Source organism: Medicago sativa, chromosome 2 (genome assembly GCF_051527215.1).
Source record: "Medicago sativa cultivar Bolivia chromosome 2, Bolivia_mono, whole genome shotgun sequence".
NCBI classification, from domain to species: Eukaryota; Viridiplantae; Streptophyta; class Magnoliopsida; order Fabales; family Fabaceae; genus Medicago; species Medicago sativa.
In genome coordinates, this window is record NC_140750.1 from 82,033,569 (window position 1) to 82,055,504 (window position 21,936).

General features: G+C 32.2%; 1 protein-coding gene and 1 pseudogene across 1 annotated transcript; both read right to left on the bottom strand.

Moving 5' to 3' along the window:
- On the bottom strand, positions 1 to 10,229 carry LOC146951476 (uncharacterized; annotated as a pseudogene).
- Positions 10,230 to 12,450: 2,221 nt separating this feature from the next.
- LOC146951477 (protein LURP-one-related 12-like) lies at positions 12,451 to 14,722 on the bottom strand. Its single transcript, XM_085747459.1, has 2 exons — positions 14,354 to 14,722; positions 12,451 to 13,237 (listed from the first exon to the last, which is right to left on the bottom strand). Exons 1-2 carry the CDS (start codon positions 14,612 to 14,614, stop codon positions 12,827 to 12,829), a joined length of 672 nt encoding a protein of 223 aa, XP_085603585.1. The 5' UTR covers positions 14,615 to 14,722; the 3' UTR covers positions 12,451 to 12,826.
- Between the last annotated feature and the right edge of the window lie 7,214 nt (positions 14,723 to 21,936).

Consider the following 21,936-nt stretch of genomic DNA (forward strand, 5'->3'; position numbering starts at 1 on the left):
CTAACTGTCAAGTATGAGAAGGTAAATCTACTATATTTCAAAAAAAGCTAAAGCTAGGAGTGTACCTTGAGTTTCCTTTTTAGGAAACAGGAGACATCCACCTTATGTCCATACTTCATGCAGTACTTGCAATTCCCATTTCTTCTTAGGATCCATATGTTGCATTTCCTTTCCCCCTTTCTTCTCATCATAATGATATTTTCTTTTATGGTAGTTTCTCTTGACATCCTTTGTGCCATAAGCAGAAGCAACAAACTGAACACTTTGAAATTTAGCCTTTTTGAGAATTTCCTCATCTTCGGTAACTATATCAATCAACTCAACAATAGTCCATTCATCCTTTTGGGTATTGTAAGAAGTCCTCATAACATCAAACTAAGGAGGCAAGGACTCGAGGACTCTCCAGATCAAGGTGCTCTCACCAATTATTTTATAAGTTCACCAACATCATGATATGCTCTCGCACGTACCGCTAACACCATCATACTTTGTCTTGTCAAACAACAACAAATACTCACATTTCTTGGCTTTGTCAAAGTGGGTGAGCTTTTCAACATCAAACTTCACATAATTTTTGGCATTTTCATTTTGTGGGATGCTTTGCCTAATGGACTTCTCCATAGTGTAACCTATGACCTTAAGACACACCCTGCTAGTGTCTTCCCATTTTCCATAGAGGGTATGCTTGGATTCAGTAGACTCATTGGTAAGGGCAGTAGGCTTCTCATTTCTTAAAGCTAAATCAAAGTTGTTAATAGCTAACAATAGATCCAGAGTATCTTTCCAGTCATCATACTAAGACAATCATACCAACAATATTGGCAAATTCTAACAACGAAAAAATACTGCTAGACAAAGTAAAGGTTTTATAGTGTAAAGAACAGCGTACCCGGTTTAGCAAAATTTTCGGTCCACCTTTTCTCCATTGTCTTTTTAAGCTTATATTGGCCTCTCTAGTTTTCAAGTTTCTTACTATTGCAGGCAATGGCGTTGCCAGGATCCTAGGTCAGGGGGTTCAAAATTTAGAATTTTACTTAATATATACACACACACAAAAAAAAAACATCAGTTGGTAGGGACAATGCATAACATATGCAAAGTCCGAGGTTCGAACCCCGACCACCACCAAAAACAAAAAAATTATAAATTTTAGTATTTATCAATTAAAAAATTTAGTATTTATCAATTAAAATAAAAAATTGAAGGTGAATTATTATCAATATTAGACAATTAATCAAACCAAGTTATTGAACTCAAGTGGTTAATGAACTTCATCAAAGACAAATCGTTCGCAACAAACCGAATTTGATTTTTAAGTCAAACAATTCTTGACTGGACGTTATTTACATTCCAACCGAATTTCGAATTACTGGAGCTTATTTCCCCTTAAAAAGGGTCATGTTAACTTGTGCCCTAAGGGTACATGTTAAGGAACCCAAAAGGAGCAATTTTGCATCGGAAAACATGATAATTTAACTTTTAAGAAGTTGACTGCACAACTTTTAATACCCATATTTCTATAATGAGTTCCTTAACATGTGCCCTTGAGAGCACATGTTAACATTTGCCTTATAATATTTAGAGAACGTCCATCACCATTTTGATCCTAAATAGCAAATATGTACTTCTTTAGTGGCAGAAACAGGACTCCGACTCAATACATAATTTTTAGCTACAATTTAAAAATATTTATATATAAAAACATTTAATATATAAATATTACAAAGAGCTTCATGCTAAACATTTGAATTATTGTATTACGTGATACTCACTCAGTCCCAAATTATATAACGCTTTAATCATTTCAAATAAATTAAGAAGTGTAATAAATGTTGTATGTGAAAGAAATTATAAGCCATTTTATAAAGGGTTTTTATAAAATTATTCTTCATTAATGGTATAAGAAAGATATATTAAAGAATTAAAAATGATAGAGTAATAAAAAGTTGATGAAATAGTAGAAAAACCATCATTTAATGTTATATTGGTATTGTAAAGTGATTCATAATTTAGGACAATTTTTTTTTAATTGATTTATAATTTGGAAGGGAGGGAGACTATATATACTACATTTGTACATATTATACGTTGCAATCACATTAGCCTAGTGGTATTCACTTGATTTTTAGGTGCGTCCATGAGTTCAAGTCCCAGGATGCATAATTTTTGTTGTATTTCAATATACTTCTGCATGTGGCTCTGCTATCATTGACTTTACAGTGTGAAATGTCAGTTCAAATGGTGGAGTGGGATCAGTCTATTGGTGCAAAGCTAAGATATGAGGGGGTTCAAAATAAATAATAGTGTTATTATTGGTGTAAAATTACCAAGTTGAGGGGGTTCACCTGCATCCCCTGGATGCAAGGTGGCTCCGCCCCTGATTGCAGGTTCTAACTCTTGACAACTACACAAGAATTCTTTAAATAAAATAAAAGGATGACAAACATCTAGATAAAATTAGAAATATGTTTTGAAGTAAACTAACCTAATAGACATAATTTCTTAGACAATTGGAACTTGAAAATGCAAGCAAAGAAAGAAATACGACGTACTTGATCAACTTGAGGTGAAAAACATGATACCTGCAACATTTTCACTTCTTGAATAGTCTATTTAACTAATCTTTATGGTGCTAAGAAAGCCAGGAGCATGTACTCCCTCTGCGGTGGCGATCATTGACTAAACCTTGTTAATACATCAAAAATCATATGAAGTTGTCCTTGTAACCTTTACAATATTTCAATTATTGTTAATATAATCTACTTTCTAACATTAGCTGCAGGAACAATAACAAGAAAAATTGAATCATTATGCTCTAGAAATTCACTACCTACTCAAAAACCATAATAACGGCATGACTTAAAACCTCTCAATGATGATATATATAGAAAAGGAATCAAAGAAATGATTGGTAGAAGATAATGCATTTCATTAAAATCGACATATGATTAAGGTTTCAAACATACAAATAGAACACATTAAAGCAACATACACAGATAAAATGGATTCTGTTCCTATAATAAGCACCATAAACACGTGAAAACCAATTGCTTAGGGAATCGAATTCATTGCTTAGACCTCCTCTACTGCCATAATGCCACAAATCAATGCGGCCCAATGATGTTTTGGAATGGCTTATTTTCACTGCATTTGACACTCACTGGAACTTCGGTATTGCCACTTCCTCAAATATTTTTGCAAGACATGTTGCTTATTTCCACCTTTAAAGGCACCTTGTTGCTGCAAGCATTATCAAGATATTATTCTTGATCAATGACAATGGTATCACCCGCGTTATTCATCCTAATAACTGAAAAGACAAAATTAGAAGCATTCAAAGTTTTCTTCAATTAAAAAGCTAATGTTTTAATTCTAACGCCATCACTTGTGCCACTAAAGGTGCAATTCATCACATCAAAGTTTTCAATATCTTCTTCGTCATCTTTCTTACCAACGCTTCGAACACCATCACTTGTAGTCCCGAACAAGGAATTAGTGTTTGAAGCCTTAATAAGAATGACGACGGAGAAGATGTGGAAAACAATGATGTGAGGAATTGCACCTTTTGTATAGTTCGAGTGATAGTGTTAGAATTAAAACATGGGCTTCTCAATTGAAGAAAATGTTGAATGCTTCTAATTTATCTATGAAGATATTGGGATGAATAATGTGGATAATCCCATAGTCAATGATCAAGTATAATAAATGAATCAAGCTTACAACAATGAGGTGCCTTCAACGGTGGAAATAAGCAAGGTATCTTACAAATATATTAGAGGAAGTGTCAATACAGAAGTTGCAGTGAGTTCAAAATGCAGTGAAAATAAGTAATGCCACAACATTATAGTGGATAACATTGATTTCTGGCATTATGTTGGTAAAGGAAGACTAAGCACTTGGTGTTCACATGCTAATGGTGCTTCTTGTGGCAAACCAAATCTCCATCTTGCTTACACACTGCACTTATTTCATTGTGCTGTTTTAATGCATATATTTCATTGTGTTAAAATATTTCTTTGTTGTTTGGTTTCAATCATTCTACGTTTCAAAAAAAATAAAAATAGTTAATCTCAAAATAAAACAAGAATGAATTGTAAAAATGCTAATAGATTCAAAATAAGAATAAATTATCCAAACGCTTAATTCATGAAGAAAATTGTGTATGGATATTTTTTTGGATAATTTTTGCTTCATGAATTGTTCTTGCCAATTTTCTTAAAACAAGAATGAAATATCCGTACACAATTTATATGGTAACTCGGTAAGCACTCTGGTAACAGAATTAATTCAAAAATATCATATAAGACAAAATCCATGTCACTGAAAAATGAATAAATGATGAAAGCATCAAACCATATACATCTAAAAAAAGTGGAAAGCGAGTTACATATACTGAACAAGAGGGTACCTCAAGCATATAAAATAAAATTAGATTTTTTTTTTTTTTAATCCTGCAAAACCTTAATTCAAATTTGATGGAAACACAGACCAAACCCATTATAGAGATATACAACAAAACACTAGAAACCGAAACAGTCAGGGAATTGCCAAAAACAAATTTAAGCCGTGAAAGTAAAAATATAGCATAAACACTAGTTCCTCAATGATCAAACATGATTGACTCTTATATCAAAACAAACTTGATTTTAACCTTAGAGACAATCATGTTAATCATCGGAAATAATATATCAATAGGAAGAAACTTACTATACAACGAGAACCTTTTGTTATTCTAGGGTGTTGATGATGGGATGTTAACAAGAATGGCAGCTACTGTTATGTGGACCATGGTCTATTTATTTATAGAACCTAAATTAGGGTTTTTATTAGGAAAAATTAGGGTTAACTATTGATATTTTCTATTTTAACTAGACTCTAACCCGTGCGATGCACGGGTTTTTTATTAATTCATATGCATTTGAAATTCAGTAACATATTTAACTATGATCACAATTATTGTGAACAATTTTACATGCATAGAAAGAAACAATGAAAGAAAAAGAGAAAAAGAAAGATCAATTCACATGATTTAGAGAGTAGGAAAATAATCTAAAAATCATGACGAATCTTCAGATCACTTCAAATTTTGTATTTCAAAAAATTCATTCAACCCGTGCAACCAAAGTTCTAACAACAATTATACACCAAAATAACTATTTAATTTCAATTCATCAAAATAATTGTTTGAACAAATATTTAAGAATCAAAAGTGATTCGCGTAACTGAAGGGAAAGAAAATAACAGTTTATGAGAAGTGGAAAAGGTGGGATGAGAAATTGGTGGTGCAACCAAAGTTCTAACAACAATTAACATACCTAAATAACTATTTGAGAACAAAAACTGATGCACGTGATAGAAGGGAGAGAAAATAACAGTTTATGGGAAGTGGAAAAGGTGGAATAAGAAGTGGGAGGCGGTTTTAGAATTTGAAAGCGAAATTAATTCAATAAAAAACTTGTTTGGCTTAAGGGTAAAAACTATGAACGATGACCATATGTAACCTGGCTCAACTCCCACCACCATATGTAACCTGGCTCAACTCCCACCAAAGAAATTTGTAACCTGGCTCAACTCCCACCAAAGAAATTTTCTCATAAAGCTTTTTTAAGCTAATAAAAAAGGGTGGGATTATGGTTAATTAGGGTTGCTTGCAACACTATCTAACGTTTAGATATATAAAGATAAAGATACTCATAAGTAAAGGAGATGGAGTGAATGAGGGAGATTAAATTGAGATGTAAAGAATGATGGGTGAGGACGAAAAAGAAATTGAAAAAGAGAGAAGAAGCGTGTGAGGACTGAAGGGGAGCAATAAAGAGGAGGGGTTTGGAACTGCGTGATGTGGGGAGAGTGGTCAATCAACATTTAAGGGAGGGGGAAAGGGAAGTTGGGCTAAACAGAAATAATCAAATATTTAATTTAAAATAATTATAAAGCGTAAATATGTATTTAGAAAGCAAAGAGCTAACATCATAATCATTAGTGGTGTAGCGGCATAATGTATAACTAACACCAACATGAACTTGGTTTGAATACTTTTGGTTCGATCCTTCAAGAGTTTTTATTTATTTATTTATTTATTATTTATCCTTCAAGAGTTTTTTTTTCATAAATTGTTTTCAAAACTAAGAATTTCTTGCAGAGCACCCACATCCATGCCACCCAAATGGGTGGCATAAATGGGAACCACATAATATATTATACTTCTTCCGTCTCATAATACATGACACAGTTGACCCTATTACGCATTCCAATGCATAATTTTGAGCTTAAATATCTTGAATAATATGTTGGAAAAAATTGTGAAAATTTGATATTTTGAAAATACTCATCGAGACGAATCTAACGACATCTTATATGATATTATTTATCTTTGTATATTAGTAGAAAAATATGTATCTTTGTATATTAGTAGAAAAATATGGTCAAAGTAAATTAGGTCAAAATTTTAAATTTTCAAATAGGTCATCTATTGCGGGACGGAGGGAGTATTACTTTACACTTCCCAATTATTTAAACCACTCAACTACATTTTCTAAATATCCATACCACTCCTCTAAAACACTAAAATGGGTCCCACTTATCTTACAACTACAATATACTTTAAATTATATTTTTCAATAATATATAAAATGTGTAATGAAAATATATAAAATGTATCACACAATATACTCAAAATGAATCAAAATATCTAAATAATAAATAAAATTAAATGAAAATTATACGAAAATATATTAAATAATGTACTACTTGACACAAATAAGTTATAAGAAAATACATTAATAAAATTATTAAACGTTGAAATAAACGTTGGAATAAAAGGAGAATTTAAAAAATTTGGATTATGATGTGGATTTGGGTTATGAGATGTATTTCCAAAATATGAGGTGTTTTGTTGATTTGGGTTACAAAGAGGATTACCACCATTTTGTATATAATTGGACCAAAATCCTTGATTGTTGGGGTTCATTTTCAAAAGAAATGTGTAGTTTTTTTTTCATGTAATAGGATAAATAATCAAATATATATGTTAAAAAAATTAGCCGTTGCATGAGTGAAAAAAAATATATATTACCGTTGCATGAGTTAAATATGTATGAAGAGAAATGTATAGTTTGTTGGCTTGAATAAATGTATATTACCGTTGGGCTTCTCTTCAATAATATAAATATTAATTAAAAGAAAAAGAACTCAAAAGTAATACAAAGTCTGACAAATTCTGGAACAGAACCGTGGTAATGCATTGCCACTATGGTTGGTTTAGCTACTCATATCCAATGCCAATTATCCAAGATACTATGACACAAATGCATTGGTCAGTGTGTTACCACCCATTTTGCCAGGCGATGTGTATGCTCTTAGGGCAAACCAATAGGGTTAGGGCAACACTACCTAACATTTAGTATTATAAAGATAAAGATAAAGATAACCTAGAATTACTATTTAGGTCTCTATCCTATTAAACATTCACTCTGGTCAAACCTTATTGGATCATTTGATTGCGCTTAACTTAGGTGGCAATCCACAATACATAATTATTCGACAATATGTTTTTTCATTTTTTTTTGCACACCCTATTCGGATTATAAAATCTAAAATGGTTAACATGTTTTGAAGGTTTTGTAAGGTGTTTACACTGTTCGGATGGTAAAATCCGAAATCCATAAAATGCGTAAGGTGAAAAAAGTCCTAATTATTCACTTATAAGGTTAATGTTGGATTAATGATCCAACACTTACAAATCAAAGTAAGCATTTTTTTGTATTGCATCTCCCATGGAGTCGTGTAGATATCAATATCTTTCAACAATTTATACTATTTTATTTTGAGTTAAAGATTGCAAAAAAAAACCCAATAAAACTCGTAATAACGTCAATTTTCCAAATATATATTACTATATTTACCCGACATAGTTTGAGGACCACTAGACTATATTTCTATATACTATATATAAAAGATTTTTTTTTTACCCGACATAGTTTGAGGACCACTAGACTATATTTCTATATATGCTATATATAAAAGAAAATGTCCATTGAATTTACCAATTTGCCCCTAGGAGGGGCATTTTGGTAATTCAATTATTGGAGGTTTTTTTTAGGGTTGGCCTGTGAATTTCCATTTTTGCCCCTAACCAATTTTTTTTAATTATTTTCTAATTTTTATATTTTTAATAACTTTTAATTATTTTCCAATTTTTAACTATTTTTCAATTTTTTCTCCCAAATTCATTTGCTTCTACATTGCCGTTGTGAGAGATTAAGGTATCGTTTGACCCGACTTTTTTCAAACTTCTCTACATTTTTAAGGTATCGTTTAACTTTATTTTTTTTAACCGTTCCATTAATTTTTTAAGGAGATTCCATTTAATTTTATTACCTTTTTTTCAAAGGAATTTTATTATCTTTTTATCACTTATATATTTAATTTCAATATCGTTTAATCATCACAATCTCACAAATATTTTTATTCACGCTTGCATTTAATGATCCTAAATATTTTTATCTCCTTTCTTCAACATCGCGAATATATACACACATTAACGTTTAGAATAATATTTTATGTTCGTCCATCTGTTTTTTAGTTACGCTAATGCATATAATTTTTTTAGTGTTGCTTGGTTGAGTGCTACCTCACCAATTTTTTTTTAACTATTTTCCAATTTTTATATTTTTAAAAACTTTTAACTATTTTACAATTTTTTATTTTTAACTATTTAAAACTAAGTTGATGGTTCATGATTTTTAAGGTTTATATCTTGACATATTACAATGATTCACAATTATCCGTCATTTTACCATATATCCTTTCAATGTAATCTTCCAGACTGAATATTACTAAGCATATGTGAAGAGACTGAATATTGCTCAGCTGATATTACTTTTTTGATGTCAAAGAGATTTTTTATTTTTTAACGGTCAGATTATTAATAACCATGTTCCCACACAAGACGCTAAAGAGTTTAATGTGTTTCTTTCGTTCATTTTGTGTCATGTAAATATTGGTGTTAATCCCTTTTTGGTAACTCTATGACAGTAGCGCTCACTTTTATAATTTTAACTAATATGTAATTTATGATGTTTTCCTGTTCTTGATAAAGCTTTCATAAATATTTTGATAAAAATTTATAATTTTTGTGCAATATTCATTAATTTGTTCATTTTTCCTTCGGAACAATTTTTTTTACAAAATACGTTACGGAACCCCATGCCTTAGAACATGCATCACAAATATTTGGATTATGCGACCTTCATTCTCAAATTTAGGAAGAATGGTAATATTCCGTAATTTGAACATCTCTCCTTTAAAACAAGTATTTTAAAAGTGCGTATAATTCACATGAAAGGACTCGATACTAAATTGCAGTTAATATCTACCTTTGCTGTAGATCATGTGAAATGATTTATATACGTTGAAACTGAAAGGCAAAATGATATAAATCAAGTAGAGAGGCATTCAACTATCTGTCTGATTCAGAAGTTTGTTCACCTGAAAGGACTGGATACTAAATTGCAGTTAATATCTACCTTTGTTGTAGATCATATGAAAGGATTTATATACATGGTACTAAATTGCAGTTAATATCTGCCTTTGCTAGGGGTGGCAAAAATACTCATGCCCACGGGTAAAATTCGTCACGGGTATGGAGTGGGTAGCTAAACGGGTATCCACGGGTATAATAAACGGGTATTTGACTACCCATTATTATATGGACACAGATACGGATATGATTGTATCCATACCCACGGGTACCCATACCCGATAATAAATTAAGTAAATTACTAATATATCTATATATATCATATCTTATCACTTAAAGTTGGTACCTTATTGAAGAAAATTTTACCGCCCACCTAAAAATCCTCAATAATAACCTATTTTTATTTTAAATTTTTTTAATTCATCTTATTAAGTTCACCGTTTCCACTTCATTCACATCATAAAACATATTGGTTATATAAGAATCATGATTTTTCTATGAATTATGTATGATTTATGAAATTTTGAGTGGATTATGTATGGATGTTTAGAAGTTGAAGTTTTTTGGTAATTAAAAAAAGTTATTATTTGTACCAAAAAATAAATAAATTCAAAACTCCATGGGTACCCATGGATACCTCAATACCCACTGGTACCCGTATAGTGGGTACCCACGAGCAGACGGAGCGGGCACGGGTATCATATTTATTCAACGGGGCGGAGACAGGTATCATATTATCCGTACCCATGGGTATTCATTGACATCCCTAGCCTTTGCTGAAAAGCCTATTACCAAGGTTGCTTTTGTTTGTATTTTATGCATAATTCTGAAACATCTTCCCCAAACCACAAAATCATAAAACCAAACACCCCAAAATGAAATCTTTGCAGGTACATAACATAAAGCTTTTTGCTGCGTTGGTTTAAACTGAAACAAAAGTATGTCTATTAATATCTCCAATTACAGGGCCTGAAGTGCATGTTGATTAGGAAATTAATGTTCACAACTAATGTTTGTTGTAATGTCAACTAACACTGTCTTTTATGCATTCCAGTCGTTTGGTTCAAGTTAGCAAAGGGTTAATCTGCTAATTTATAATAATTGAAAAGAGATAACATACCACATTTCATTTTATACAGCATTTTCCTAATCAAATATCCAGAAGGGTCTTGAAGAGAAAGCATCTAAGGATGACTTTAGAGGATGTCGAGACACACAAGACATTTAATTGCAAGGTAACAACTGCTGGCAGGGGAAATGCTGAGAAATCTTTGGGTGGTGAATGGTCTGACTTCGTCATAGACCGCGACTTACAAGAGGGTGACAGGTTGATCTTTGATTTGGAAGATCCACCAACCAAGATGGTTACTTTTGGAATTGAAGATGATGGGAACGTTTTGGAAATTTAACTTTGTAATCCATCAAACACAACTACTTTAGAATCTATGTTGCATAACTTCTGTTTTGGTTTCGTTTATGGTAGAACTATATAGGATTTGGCATGTTATGGACCATGGCTTATTATATTTATAAGCATGTAATATCTATGTTGACAATTAGTTCACTTTTAACCGTTAACAAATATGTGTTTGCAAACAAAATTATCCGAGAAAAAGCAATCCACCCCGTGCGAAGCACGGGTTGACAACTAGTTATGTTTGTAAAAAAAAGAAAAAGACTCTTTTATGCTAAAAAATAGCACAAGCATTTGGTCATGCCACAGCACCGACATATAGCCCGTGGTAGACCATTAAAGAAAGAGAAAAATCTTCAGAAAGCAGCTCTAAAATATTTTAGTTTTGAAGCTGTGTCTTGCATATTACACTCAAATTCGACCCATCTTAGATTTGAAAGGTTGACAATAAGAATATTAGTTAAACCGTTGATAACCAATCATATTTTTTATATCTCATACGCAATCCTGCTCTAATTTTTTTTGGGTTAAATATGTTTTTAGTCCTTACATTTTGCGTCCTTTTGAAAAATAGTCCCTACATTTCATTAAATGTTTTTAAAATCCTCACATTTTATCTTCGTTATCAAAATTAGTCATTGTTGTTAATTCTCTAACAGAATGCTGATGTGGCAGTTAGTGGGTCCCAATTATTTTAAGGTTAAATATGTTTTTGGTCCCTACATTTTGTGTGACTTTGAACAATAGTCCTTGCATTTCAATAAATGTTTTTAAAATCCCTAAAATAATAAGGATTATTCTTCAAAGGGGCTATTCTTCAAAGGGGCGCAAAATGCAAGGACTAAAAACATATTTAACCCATTTCTTTTTTTGCAACTAGTTTAACAATGTAAAAAATATTATTTTTGTGTATGTTTGGTTCTAATTCTAGAGGGATCAAAATTGATTATGGAGATATAGAATTAATTATGATATGTTTCGTTGTTTTCGAGTAGAATTGATTCCGCCTCAAGAATCGATTCAACTTAAAATGATAAATTGTAGCTTTTAATTCTATTCTAGAATTGATTTAATTTAAAGGTAGTTCAATTCCACTAGAACATCTCACGTAGCTGGGTGTGGGGTACAAAATCAAAAGGCATCCACTTGCTACTTTTTTTTGAGGTAAGGTAAGGTAGGTATCCACTTACTACTTAATTATACGAAAAAGGATCTAACAAGGATTGTTCTAAAGAGGAATGATATTTAGTAGGAGTACGTGCCAATTCCTTCACAAAAGTCACGAAACGTGCCATGTTTTAAATATTGCAAAACTTAACTTATCATTTCCGTATATGTGATGGAATACACAAATGCATTTAGTGTAAAAAGATACATTTTTCTTAAATTAAACCCACTTGGTTTAGAATATTCTTCCTTTGGGAAATAAGCACCCACCCACCCAATCATACAGATGAAAGGTTCTTGAAAATATTTAATATGTTATTAGAGAGCTATGATGCAAAGTTCATAATCACTTCAAAAAACAAAGTTATACTCATGTACACATAACACATGCAGATCAAATCTTCAAATATATTAGAATATTGAAAGTGGCTAGACCATTCATAAAAGTGCTAATTCATGCAGAATAGATAACCTTGAATTTGTTTTTTGAAGTTTAGATAACCTTTTTTATACTCAAAAGTTAAGATAACATCTCAACTTTAATGTAGATGTGTATATTTTTATTTTATGAATCGAATAAAATAAAATTTACAGGATCACATAGGAAACTGAAAAGAAGGAGCAGAGATCTTGAGTAGTGGATCCATCTCCCCTTCGTGAGGGACACTTTAAAGATTAGTAGGTTAAATTAAATTAAACAAAACCCATAGTAGTTAAAGCAACGCAATGCAATGCTTTGTACTTTGATTTATTTATGATCTTGTTTAATCTTCTATAGTAGGGTGTACCGTAGGCTCCGCAGTTGCATCATCACCAATGGAATCATGGCCGCTGATTTGATCAAGGACGAGAACGAATCCCATTGCAAAAGCAGCGTCAAAACCAGGCTTAACACAAAGAGATAACACTTCTTTCCCAAGCATAACACCTGTGGTGGGGTCCACTTTGCGATGAATCTCGGCTACGGTTTCCTTCATCGCGTTAAAAACCGTGCAACAACGTTGAGAGAAACAACCTTCGATGTGGTACTCTTCACCAGGGTTATTGTACACCTCCACTGTCACTCCTGTTCTTGCACGTCCGATCATCGATGATCTCTTCACACTGAATGTCGGTTTATCACCGTCTCTTCTTTCACCTTTAAAGCCTTCCCACCGTTGATGTAAACTCGGCCTCTGCTTCATATAAAAATGTTAAAGTCCACTCAAATCAATGAATTGAAAGCAAATTTTACAATGTACAAATGACATAAATGTTATATGATGTATATACGTTTATTAATATCATTTAATTAATAAGTTTCACTATTTCATCAAATGAGTGTGGTGAGATTTATTAATACAATAATGTATAGAAAAAATATCGTGCATATACAAAAGTATGTACTTGTGGCTATAGAATTGGACCGCAACAAAATAATGAATCATATCCCCCTTCTCCAAAATCATATACTATAACCATTCTCCAATTAAGAAAAATAAGCTATGATTTTAGCTTACATAATATATGTTTGCCACTATTAGGCTAGTAGCATAGCACCGGTTAATAGTTGACTTGTGAACAGTTATACAAAATATAATATAGTTAATGTAACCTAACATGCAGAAATAATATATAAAGGGGTTTGTTAATTTGCAATCACTCATTTATTTTAGTGGATGTAAATCAACGTCAGCATCTCATTTCATTTCACAGAATCGAACAGTCATGTTTTTAGTATTGTTTATTATTATGCATCAATATAAAAACAAAATTCTTCTCATAAAAAAACTTTAATAATCGAGTTTTAATTTGCTCTATTCATCTTCTCTATTTACCAATTCTTGAGAGGTAAACAATGATAGATCAATGAAACTCATTTTAATAAGTGGACAACAGTGAATAATCTTTCAGTCGTATCTATCTCGCTTGTAAGGTGATTGCATGAAGCACGAACATTTTTTAGATTAGGCGTGTCCTGATGTCAGACACGACCGACACGACGTTGACATAATTATGTGATTTTATCAAATTATCAGTGATGTCGGCATGTCAGTGTTCGTGTTTGTATCGGTGCTTCATAGAATAGAACAAACCCTATTCCTATAATGAATTTAACATGTTAATGTTGTAATTTACCAATCAAACAGTTACACAACATTTTTTTTTACGGTAACGGTTACTCTGACTCAACATGGTAAATCATGGATACGTACCAAAAAAAAACCAATGATTATGAATCAGAAACCTTAAATCTTAACAACGTTATACAACATCGGAACTCGGTAAAAAAGAAAAAAATGGCGGCGTACCTTCCGGCGAACAGTGAGGAGACAACGGCCGTCAGGATCCATTAGAACAAGCTCATCTAGGTCACGAGAATCAGGTCCATACGAGTCAACTCTGAAAACGAGTTGACCATGAGAATCATATACGGTGAAACCATCGCCGGAGAAGAAGAGAGAGGTTTTGAGCACCGTGTAATGAATCTCTTCTTTGAAAACGTAGTTACCTTCTTCTTGTAACTCTTTCATATTTTCTGCTGCGGAGTCGGTATCCATACAAAGGGTCATTTGAGAGTTAAGGTTTTGGAATGTGAATAGAGTGAATTATGATGTGGGTCTCCTATCGTATTATTTTGTGATGTTAAGGGCAAGAAAAAGTGTTCTTATTAATCTTTTAAGATACTCTATGTCTTGCGATTTATACCACTTTTTAATATGTGTTTGTCTAACATGTGCAATATTGGACATGTTAAGGTAACTAAGAGTAGTAACTTTTTATTGAAAATCAACAATTATTATTCGAAAGTTACATATTTATTATAAAAAACATAAGTTTTAAGGCAAAGTTACTACTTTAAACTTCTTAATATGTGCAAATTTGCACATGATAGAAAAACCTTTTTAATATATTTAATTATTACACTTTTTTGGTACCCACCCATAAGGCCAAATTTAAACAATAGTAGTTTAATCATCTTTTTAAGTTTCATGTGGTGTTTCCTTCAAAATGAAAAAATATATTTCATGTGGTGTTTATCATTTCTTTTACAAACTAAAAAAAAATAATTCATTTGTTACTTTAAACTTACCTTAAACTCATTCAAGAAAAAATTAGTTTAAAATAGGCTTAAATGGGTCTTTCGTCCCTGTAAATATAGATCATTTGAATTTTCGTCCCTGAAGTTATTAATCCTTCCAATCTGTCACTGCAAATATTAATCATTTGACTTTTGGTCCTAATTAGGATTCTTTGCTGAGGTGGACTGTCATTAGCGACGTGGTGCCCATGTGATAAGTGATGACTGGGCGAGATGGTTGGCTTAAATCGGTCTTTCATCCCTGCAAATATAGGCCATTTGAATTTTCGTCCCTGAAGTTACTAATCAGATGTAATTATGACCATTTTTCAAATGATTAATATTTGCAATGGCATATTGGAAGGATTAGTAACTTCAAGGACGAAAATTCAAATGACCTATATTTACAGGGACGAAAGACATATTTAAGCCTCTAAAATATTTAATTTAATTTGTTAATTTAATTTCAAAATATTTAATATATAAATAGCATAACATTAAATGATTGAAGGTACAATATTAAATCCAGTAAAACTCTAGATTACTAGAGTACTAACTATTTTTTAAGGGTGTCCACTTTTTTTATTAATATATTATATTTACGAAGTTTTCATCGTTGTTTAGCGATGGTTAACATTCATCAGATAAATATGTTTGACATATAAAAGCGAATTGTCCTCTATCAATTGAATTTTCTCTTTATGTAAAAGATGGCGAATCGAATCTTGGATCACACTTATTAACTATGGGTCTTGATAACGAGTGTCCCCGAATCACTCTTTAAGGATTCATAATGAAGAAATTATTCTTTAAAAAAATTAAAGATTTTGATTTTCGATACAATAAATACATAGATTTTGTTAAAATCTTACTACTTTAGATGTTTAAAAGAGTGTCACAGAACACACGTTAGTATTTCTCATTAATTATTTATTAAGTGGGGTATAGAAATAGAAATATGCATGGGTTGTATGGCCATCTCCACTTCAAATGTCGGGAGAAAAAATAAATGTCAAGTTATGGCAAAATTGAATTCCCAATAATTAAGGATAGTCTACAAGGAGAATTATTATTTATTTTTTGGGTCATGTTAACTTGTGCCCTTAGAGCACAAGTTAAGAAACTATAAATGAAATTAAAAAGTAACTTTTGCATTGAAAAGAAAAAATTTCAAACTTTTAATATATTGAATGCACAATTTCCAAGAAAAAATTTCTATGTTTAGTTTCTAAACTTGTGCCCTTATTTCCCTTATTTTTTTGACAAAACAAGGAGAATACTTAGCTACATTGCACTCCGTTCTCAACATAAATCTGTAAAACAGTTTCGATTTAATGGTTGCAAAATGCATTTGCTGACGTATGGTTTTGGCAGTTATGCCGAAATATTAGTGTAGAACAATACAAACAATAATAATACATAAAGTATTTTCCTTTCCACAATCACGCAATCAGGATAGTGATCGTTTGATCTCAATTTCCAGATTTATATAATTCAAGGGAAAAAAAAAACTTGCATCAAAGTTCAGTTATGGAGTAACAAAAAAAAAAAAGTTCAGTTATGGACAGATTTATTTTTAGTAAAGTTTCAAGCTACTGGACTCTAACTCGTGCGATGCACTGGTTTTGTAAAGTTTCATATATAACTATTAAATTGGCTATATTAATACTTTTATAGTTACATTAAGTATTATGTTTTCAAAATGCTTCAGAAAGCAACAAAAACAAAAGATGGCCTGCAACAAAAACGACAAATCAAAAGAAGAAGAAAAAATGCAAAAGCTTGCACCAAGAAGCTGGTCATAACCGCAAAGGCTATTAAATCTATAAAAATGAACAGAAAAAGGAACTGCTATGTGGTAGTTGAGAGATAAAGAAAAAAAAACTGATATGTGGTAACGGGGAGAAAAATAATAATGAAAAGGAACTACTATCAAAAAAGGAATTGCAATAGCGTTAGTGGCTTTAAAAAAATGACCTTAATTAGTAAGGTATATTTATTTTGGAAGCAACATTCTTTCGTAAAAACGAAAGTGGCCGAGTGGTAAAAGGTTTGAAGTGTTGTCAGGTGCCACCTGATTCAATTCCTCGCATAGCCTTTTTTCATAAAAATTAGTTAGGTCCGTTAAAAAGGACGAGATTAGCGTTATTAAGTTCATTTGTATGATAGTGAGAGAGATGAAAGTGAGTGAGAAATGATTTAGGGATTGTGAGATTGAAAGATTAAGGACCTGAGATTTGTGTTTAATATATATTATAATTGAAGCAATTGCATATCATAAAAAAACATTAGCGCCCTGGTGGTAGGAGTTGAGAATTGGTAACATGTGGTACCGAATTTGATCCTCAATAGGAGTTTCTTTCATAAAAAAATTTCATAATTAAAAGTTAAGGTTAGGTCAAGACTACTTAACCTTAATTATATTATAATTATAATAAAGATAAAGATAAAAATATAATTTTTTTTTACTTAATAATCAAATTCGTTTTCTAAATAATTAACATCTTTAAAATTATAAAATGTCAATCAAAATAGTTGTTTTTGTTTACTTACTTGACACACATTAAGTTAATATTTATTACTATCTCCGTTTCTAATTATACAACCTTGTTGATTGCATGAAAAATATGCAAAACAATTAGCCACATCATGTTGATAAATAAAATAATCAATGTAGTTGAAAAACTCATTAAATTGTGTTTTATAAAAATGAATAAAAGAATTTTATCTGTGCACATAGCTTTGTGAGGAGTGTTATTGGCACCCTCTTTCTAACACTCTTCCTTGCATTTACTCTTTTATTGGAGAAAATTCATGTGGGTACCACACATTGAAAATTGATCTAACATAAAGTGGTAAGACCTACATGAGTTTCACCAAATAGGAGAGTGAGTGTCAGACAAAGTGTTAGAAAGAGAATGTTCCTAGCATTTATCTAACTTAGTTGATAGAAACAATCCTTTATGGGTAGTGTTAACTTGTGCCCTTGGGCACAAGTTAAGAATCTAAAAATGTAATTAAATCATAAATTATGTCTTGAAAAGATAAGATTTTAAATTTTTAAAATATTGAATGCACAATTTACAACAGAATGTTTCTATCTTTGGTTTCTTAACTTGTGCCTTGAGGGCACAAGATAACATTTCCCATCCTTTATATATGTAGGGTTGATGTTCAAATATTTGATTCTCCATTTATTCACCTTAGATGTGAAATTCTAGTCACTCTTAAGAAGACTATGTATTTAAGAGCTAAGGTAGTATCAACATGTTGAACTCCATCAATGTCACACTCGAGATTAATTTGGTAACAAAATTTGGATCATGTCATAGATTAATTTGTCAATAATTTAGTGTTAATGCAAAATTAATAGAAAATATGATATATTTGTCAAAATTACCGAAAAAATGTATTAAATTAAAAAAAGTTAACTTATAAACTACATCCTCCGGTCACTATTATAAGCAAAAATCAACATTTTAGATACATTCATTAAATGATGTATGTGGTCTCTATTGTAGACCACATACATCATTTAATGAATGAATCTAAAATGTTGATTTTTGCTTATAATAGTGACCGGAGGGTGTATTTTAGAAGACATATTATAATTTGTCTTCGTGAGCTTAACTCAGTTGATAAGGACAATGCATAATATATGCAAAGTCCAGGGTTCGAACCCTTGACACGACAAAAAAAAAAAAAAACAAGAAGACATGTTATAATTTGTCATAGTGAGCTTAGTTCAATTGATAGAGATTATATTATACATATACAGAGATTGGGGGTTATAACACCGGATTTCTCACTCATTCAACTTATAAATTGGATTCTAACAACTAGACTACTAGGAAAAAAACGTATAATAATTTGATTGAATGTATTTATTTACTAATTCACAAGGATTTTTCTTTACAAAAGTATGGTGTTATTTTATCCGGTGCTTATAATTTCGATTACCATTTTATATATGGATTCAATTTTTTTTCTCAAAATATATAAGCCACGAGAAAATTTGTGAACATTAAGTGTGGCTGAGTTCATCGACTTGATTCTTTTTTGGCTAATTCGATTCACTTGTTGGTCGTCTGCACTTCTAATTTGAAGACAAAACGAGAAGTAGAAAAATCCCAATCTCAATCAAACGTTTGTATAATTTCTACTCCTTTTTTTCAAAGCCATCAAATGACAATTAGACTAATTGTATGGCTGTTGTTTTATGTTTACAAGCAAGGAATCTTGAGGTCAGAAATGAAATATTATTATTTTTTGTAGAGATTAAAAATGAGTTTTTTTATGATTTTTTGTTTGGTACAATGATAATTTTTTATTGATTGTAACTACTCCTAATAACTGGGCACACTAGGCCATAATTTGGAGACTATTATTTTTCCTACCCTGCTGCCTTCTCGCGCGCCCTGCAAAAATTCCAAAAATATCCCAGATCCAGATTACGTACTCCGGATTGTTAGTGTTTCCGGGAAATATAATCCGGACAAATACGCTATGAATATTTTGTGTCTTTCTTCGATGTTAAGGGTCTCTGTTGACCGTTATACGACCCCGCATAAGTTGCAATGCAATTGCAGGGGTCGTATGAGCGGTCAACAATGACCATGACACCACAAACACTCCTAAAAGCTACCTAAAAAAACTTAAAAAAATTGAAGAAAATGTAAGAAAGGAGATGAAGAAGAATGAAGGAAAATGTTGAAGATCCAAGCCTTTTTATAGCCTAAAACAAGTCCTAGGTCATTAGAAAGTCAAAGAAAACGTGTTTTTCATTCAAAACCGTCCAAAAAAACGCGTTAAAACTCCACTAACCGGCCAAACCTTTGGTGAAACGGCACCAGCCAAAATTTTACTGAGATGTTCCGGAATATAAAATCCGGATTGCATGTAGATATTCCGGATCTTATAGTCTGAACTGCACCAGACCCTTTTATTTCGAGTATTTCTTGGCGAATGGCTTGGAAAAAAAATAGAACAACGGTACATAACATAAAAAGAAGCAACATAAGACAAATAAAAAGTTAAAAAAAAAACCATAATAACAAAAACGATGAATCTTTTGGGAAGGTGTTCGAAGAGGAGCTTTTGAACTCGATCATGCCGGCCTGCCAACTGACATGCTACGATCGGCAGGCCGACATGATCGAGTTCATAAGAACCTCTTCTTTGGAGTTAGATCTGCAACACAATGAAGAAAGGCAATGTGTTTTCAAGATGATTTCTTTGAGTTAGATCCTGCTGCCTTTCCAAATGACATATTCATCTGGCAGGCAGCAAGATCTAACTCATAGAAACCTCTTGATATTTTTGAGTTATCTATCTATCAAGGAGACATCAAGGACTATCTATATATTTTTGACAGCATGTTGAAGATCTTCATCATGTCGTTATATAGAGATCTATATATTTAAAACAGCGTGAGAAAGATCCTCAATTTGATGACAAAAATTTGCATGGTTATCTTTGGTGTGTTTGTGTGTTTTACCGGTATTGAAGATCAAAATCGGAGAGAGTGTATTTATAGAGGTCCTTGGATGTTGTGGACCACATATACTCTTGGTGCAATGTGGATCACACAAAAGAATCCTATGCTGAGGTATTCCGGATTTCGTTTTCTGGAACACACTTACGCCCTAGGTGAATCCGGATTTCATAATCTGAAAAGCATATCTTTGGTTATTTTATCGATTAAATGAACATCTTTAACGTAAATTAAAACATATTGAAAGTTTAAATAATATATATATGGGTCTTGTTAACGAGTGCCCCCGGGGCACTCTTTAAGTATCCTAAAATTAGTAATTTTTCTTTTGAAAAGTCAAGTGTTACAATTTCCAATGCATTCAATACACAACTTTTCATTAAAAACTTGCTATTTAAAGTGCTTAAAGAGTTTCCCGGGGGCACTCGTTAACATTTCCCTATATATATTATTCAAAACATAATGCAACAACTTAATTCAACAACACATAACTAACATGCAATTAAAACAACATAAAACACGCGATTAATTAAAACATAGCACATTATCAAGGATCATCTAAACTAACTTCTTCCTCCTCTGGTCCCTCCAGCAGAGTCCTGATCTCTTCGTAGTTCCTGGGCCGGTGAAAACATTTCAGAATTTGTTCAGCAGATTTAACCAACGAAGCGTCCAACTCGATCGGTCCTCTAGTGCTGTGCTGACCAAAGACAGAGAACATGGTTCTCATGTCGTCGTCGTTTGTGAGTTTCATCCGGCTGAAGCGAAGAGATCCGGCTGAGTCGGGCAATGGACATCGATATTCGACACCGACCACCCTCCTCGTGTCTCTGCGGTTGAGTTGACGGTTGATTTGATCCAGCTCATTCTTCAGCCAGGAGAGGGTGACATCGTTGCGAATCCTAAACAGATGGGGTGGTGTTCCACCGTTGTATTAGACTGCCGCTAGCTTGGTGTTCGGATCAAAGCCAGGGAATTCCATGTTGCAGAGGTATCTAGGCGTTGTAGTTTACTTGTAATGAAATCAGGGACCCATATTTATAGAGGTATATCGGCGTTGTGGACCACGAAAATTGTCGATGCAATGTGGGACACACAAAAGAATCCAATGCTGAAGCAATCCGGATTTTAAAATCCGAACCAAGCATCACCATACACAGTCCCAAGTTCTCCTTTGGTTCACGCCATGATCGTATCTTTCTGGAATATAGAATCCGGAATATATGTGTATTCCGGATTATATATTCCGGAGTGCACCAGAAGCTTTTGGCCGGTGGTCTGCACCACAAAGAAAACGTTTTTCAAACGTTTTGGGAGGT

Coding starts and splice junctions, on each gene's coding strand:
- LOC146951477 (XM_085747459.1), bottom strand. CDS start 14,614: ATGACCCTTTGTATGGATACCGACTCCGCAGCAGAAAATATGAAAGAG. Junction 13,238..14,353: donor TCCTCACTGTTCGCCGGAAG/GTACGCCGCCAT, acceptor TATATGAAGCAG/AGGCCGAGTTTACATCAACG.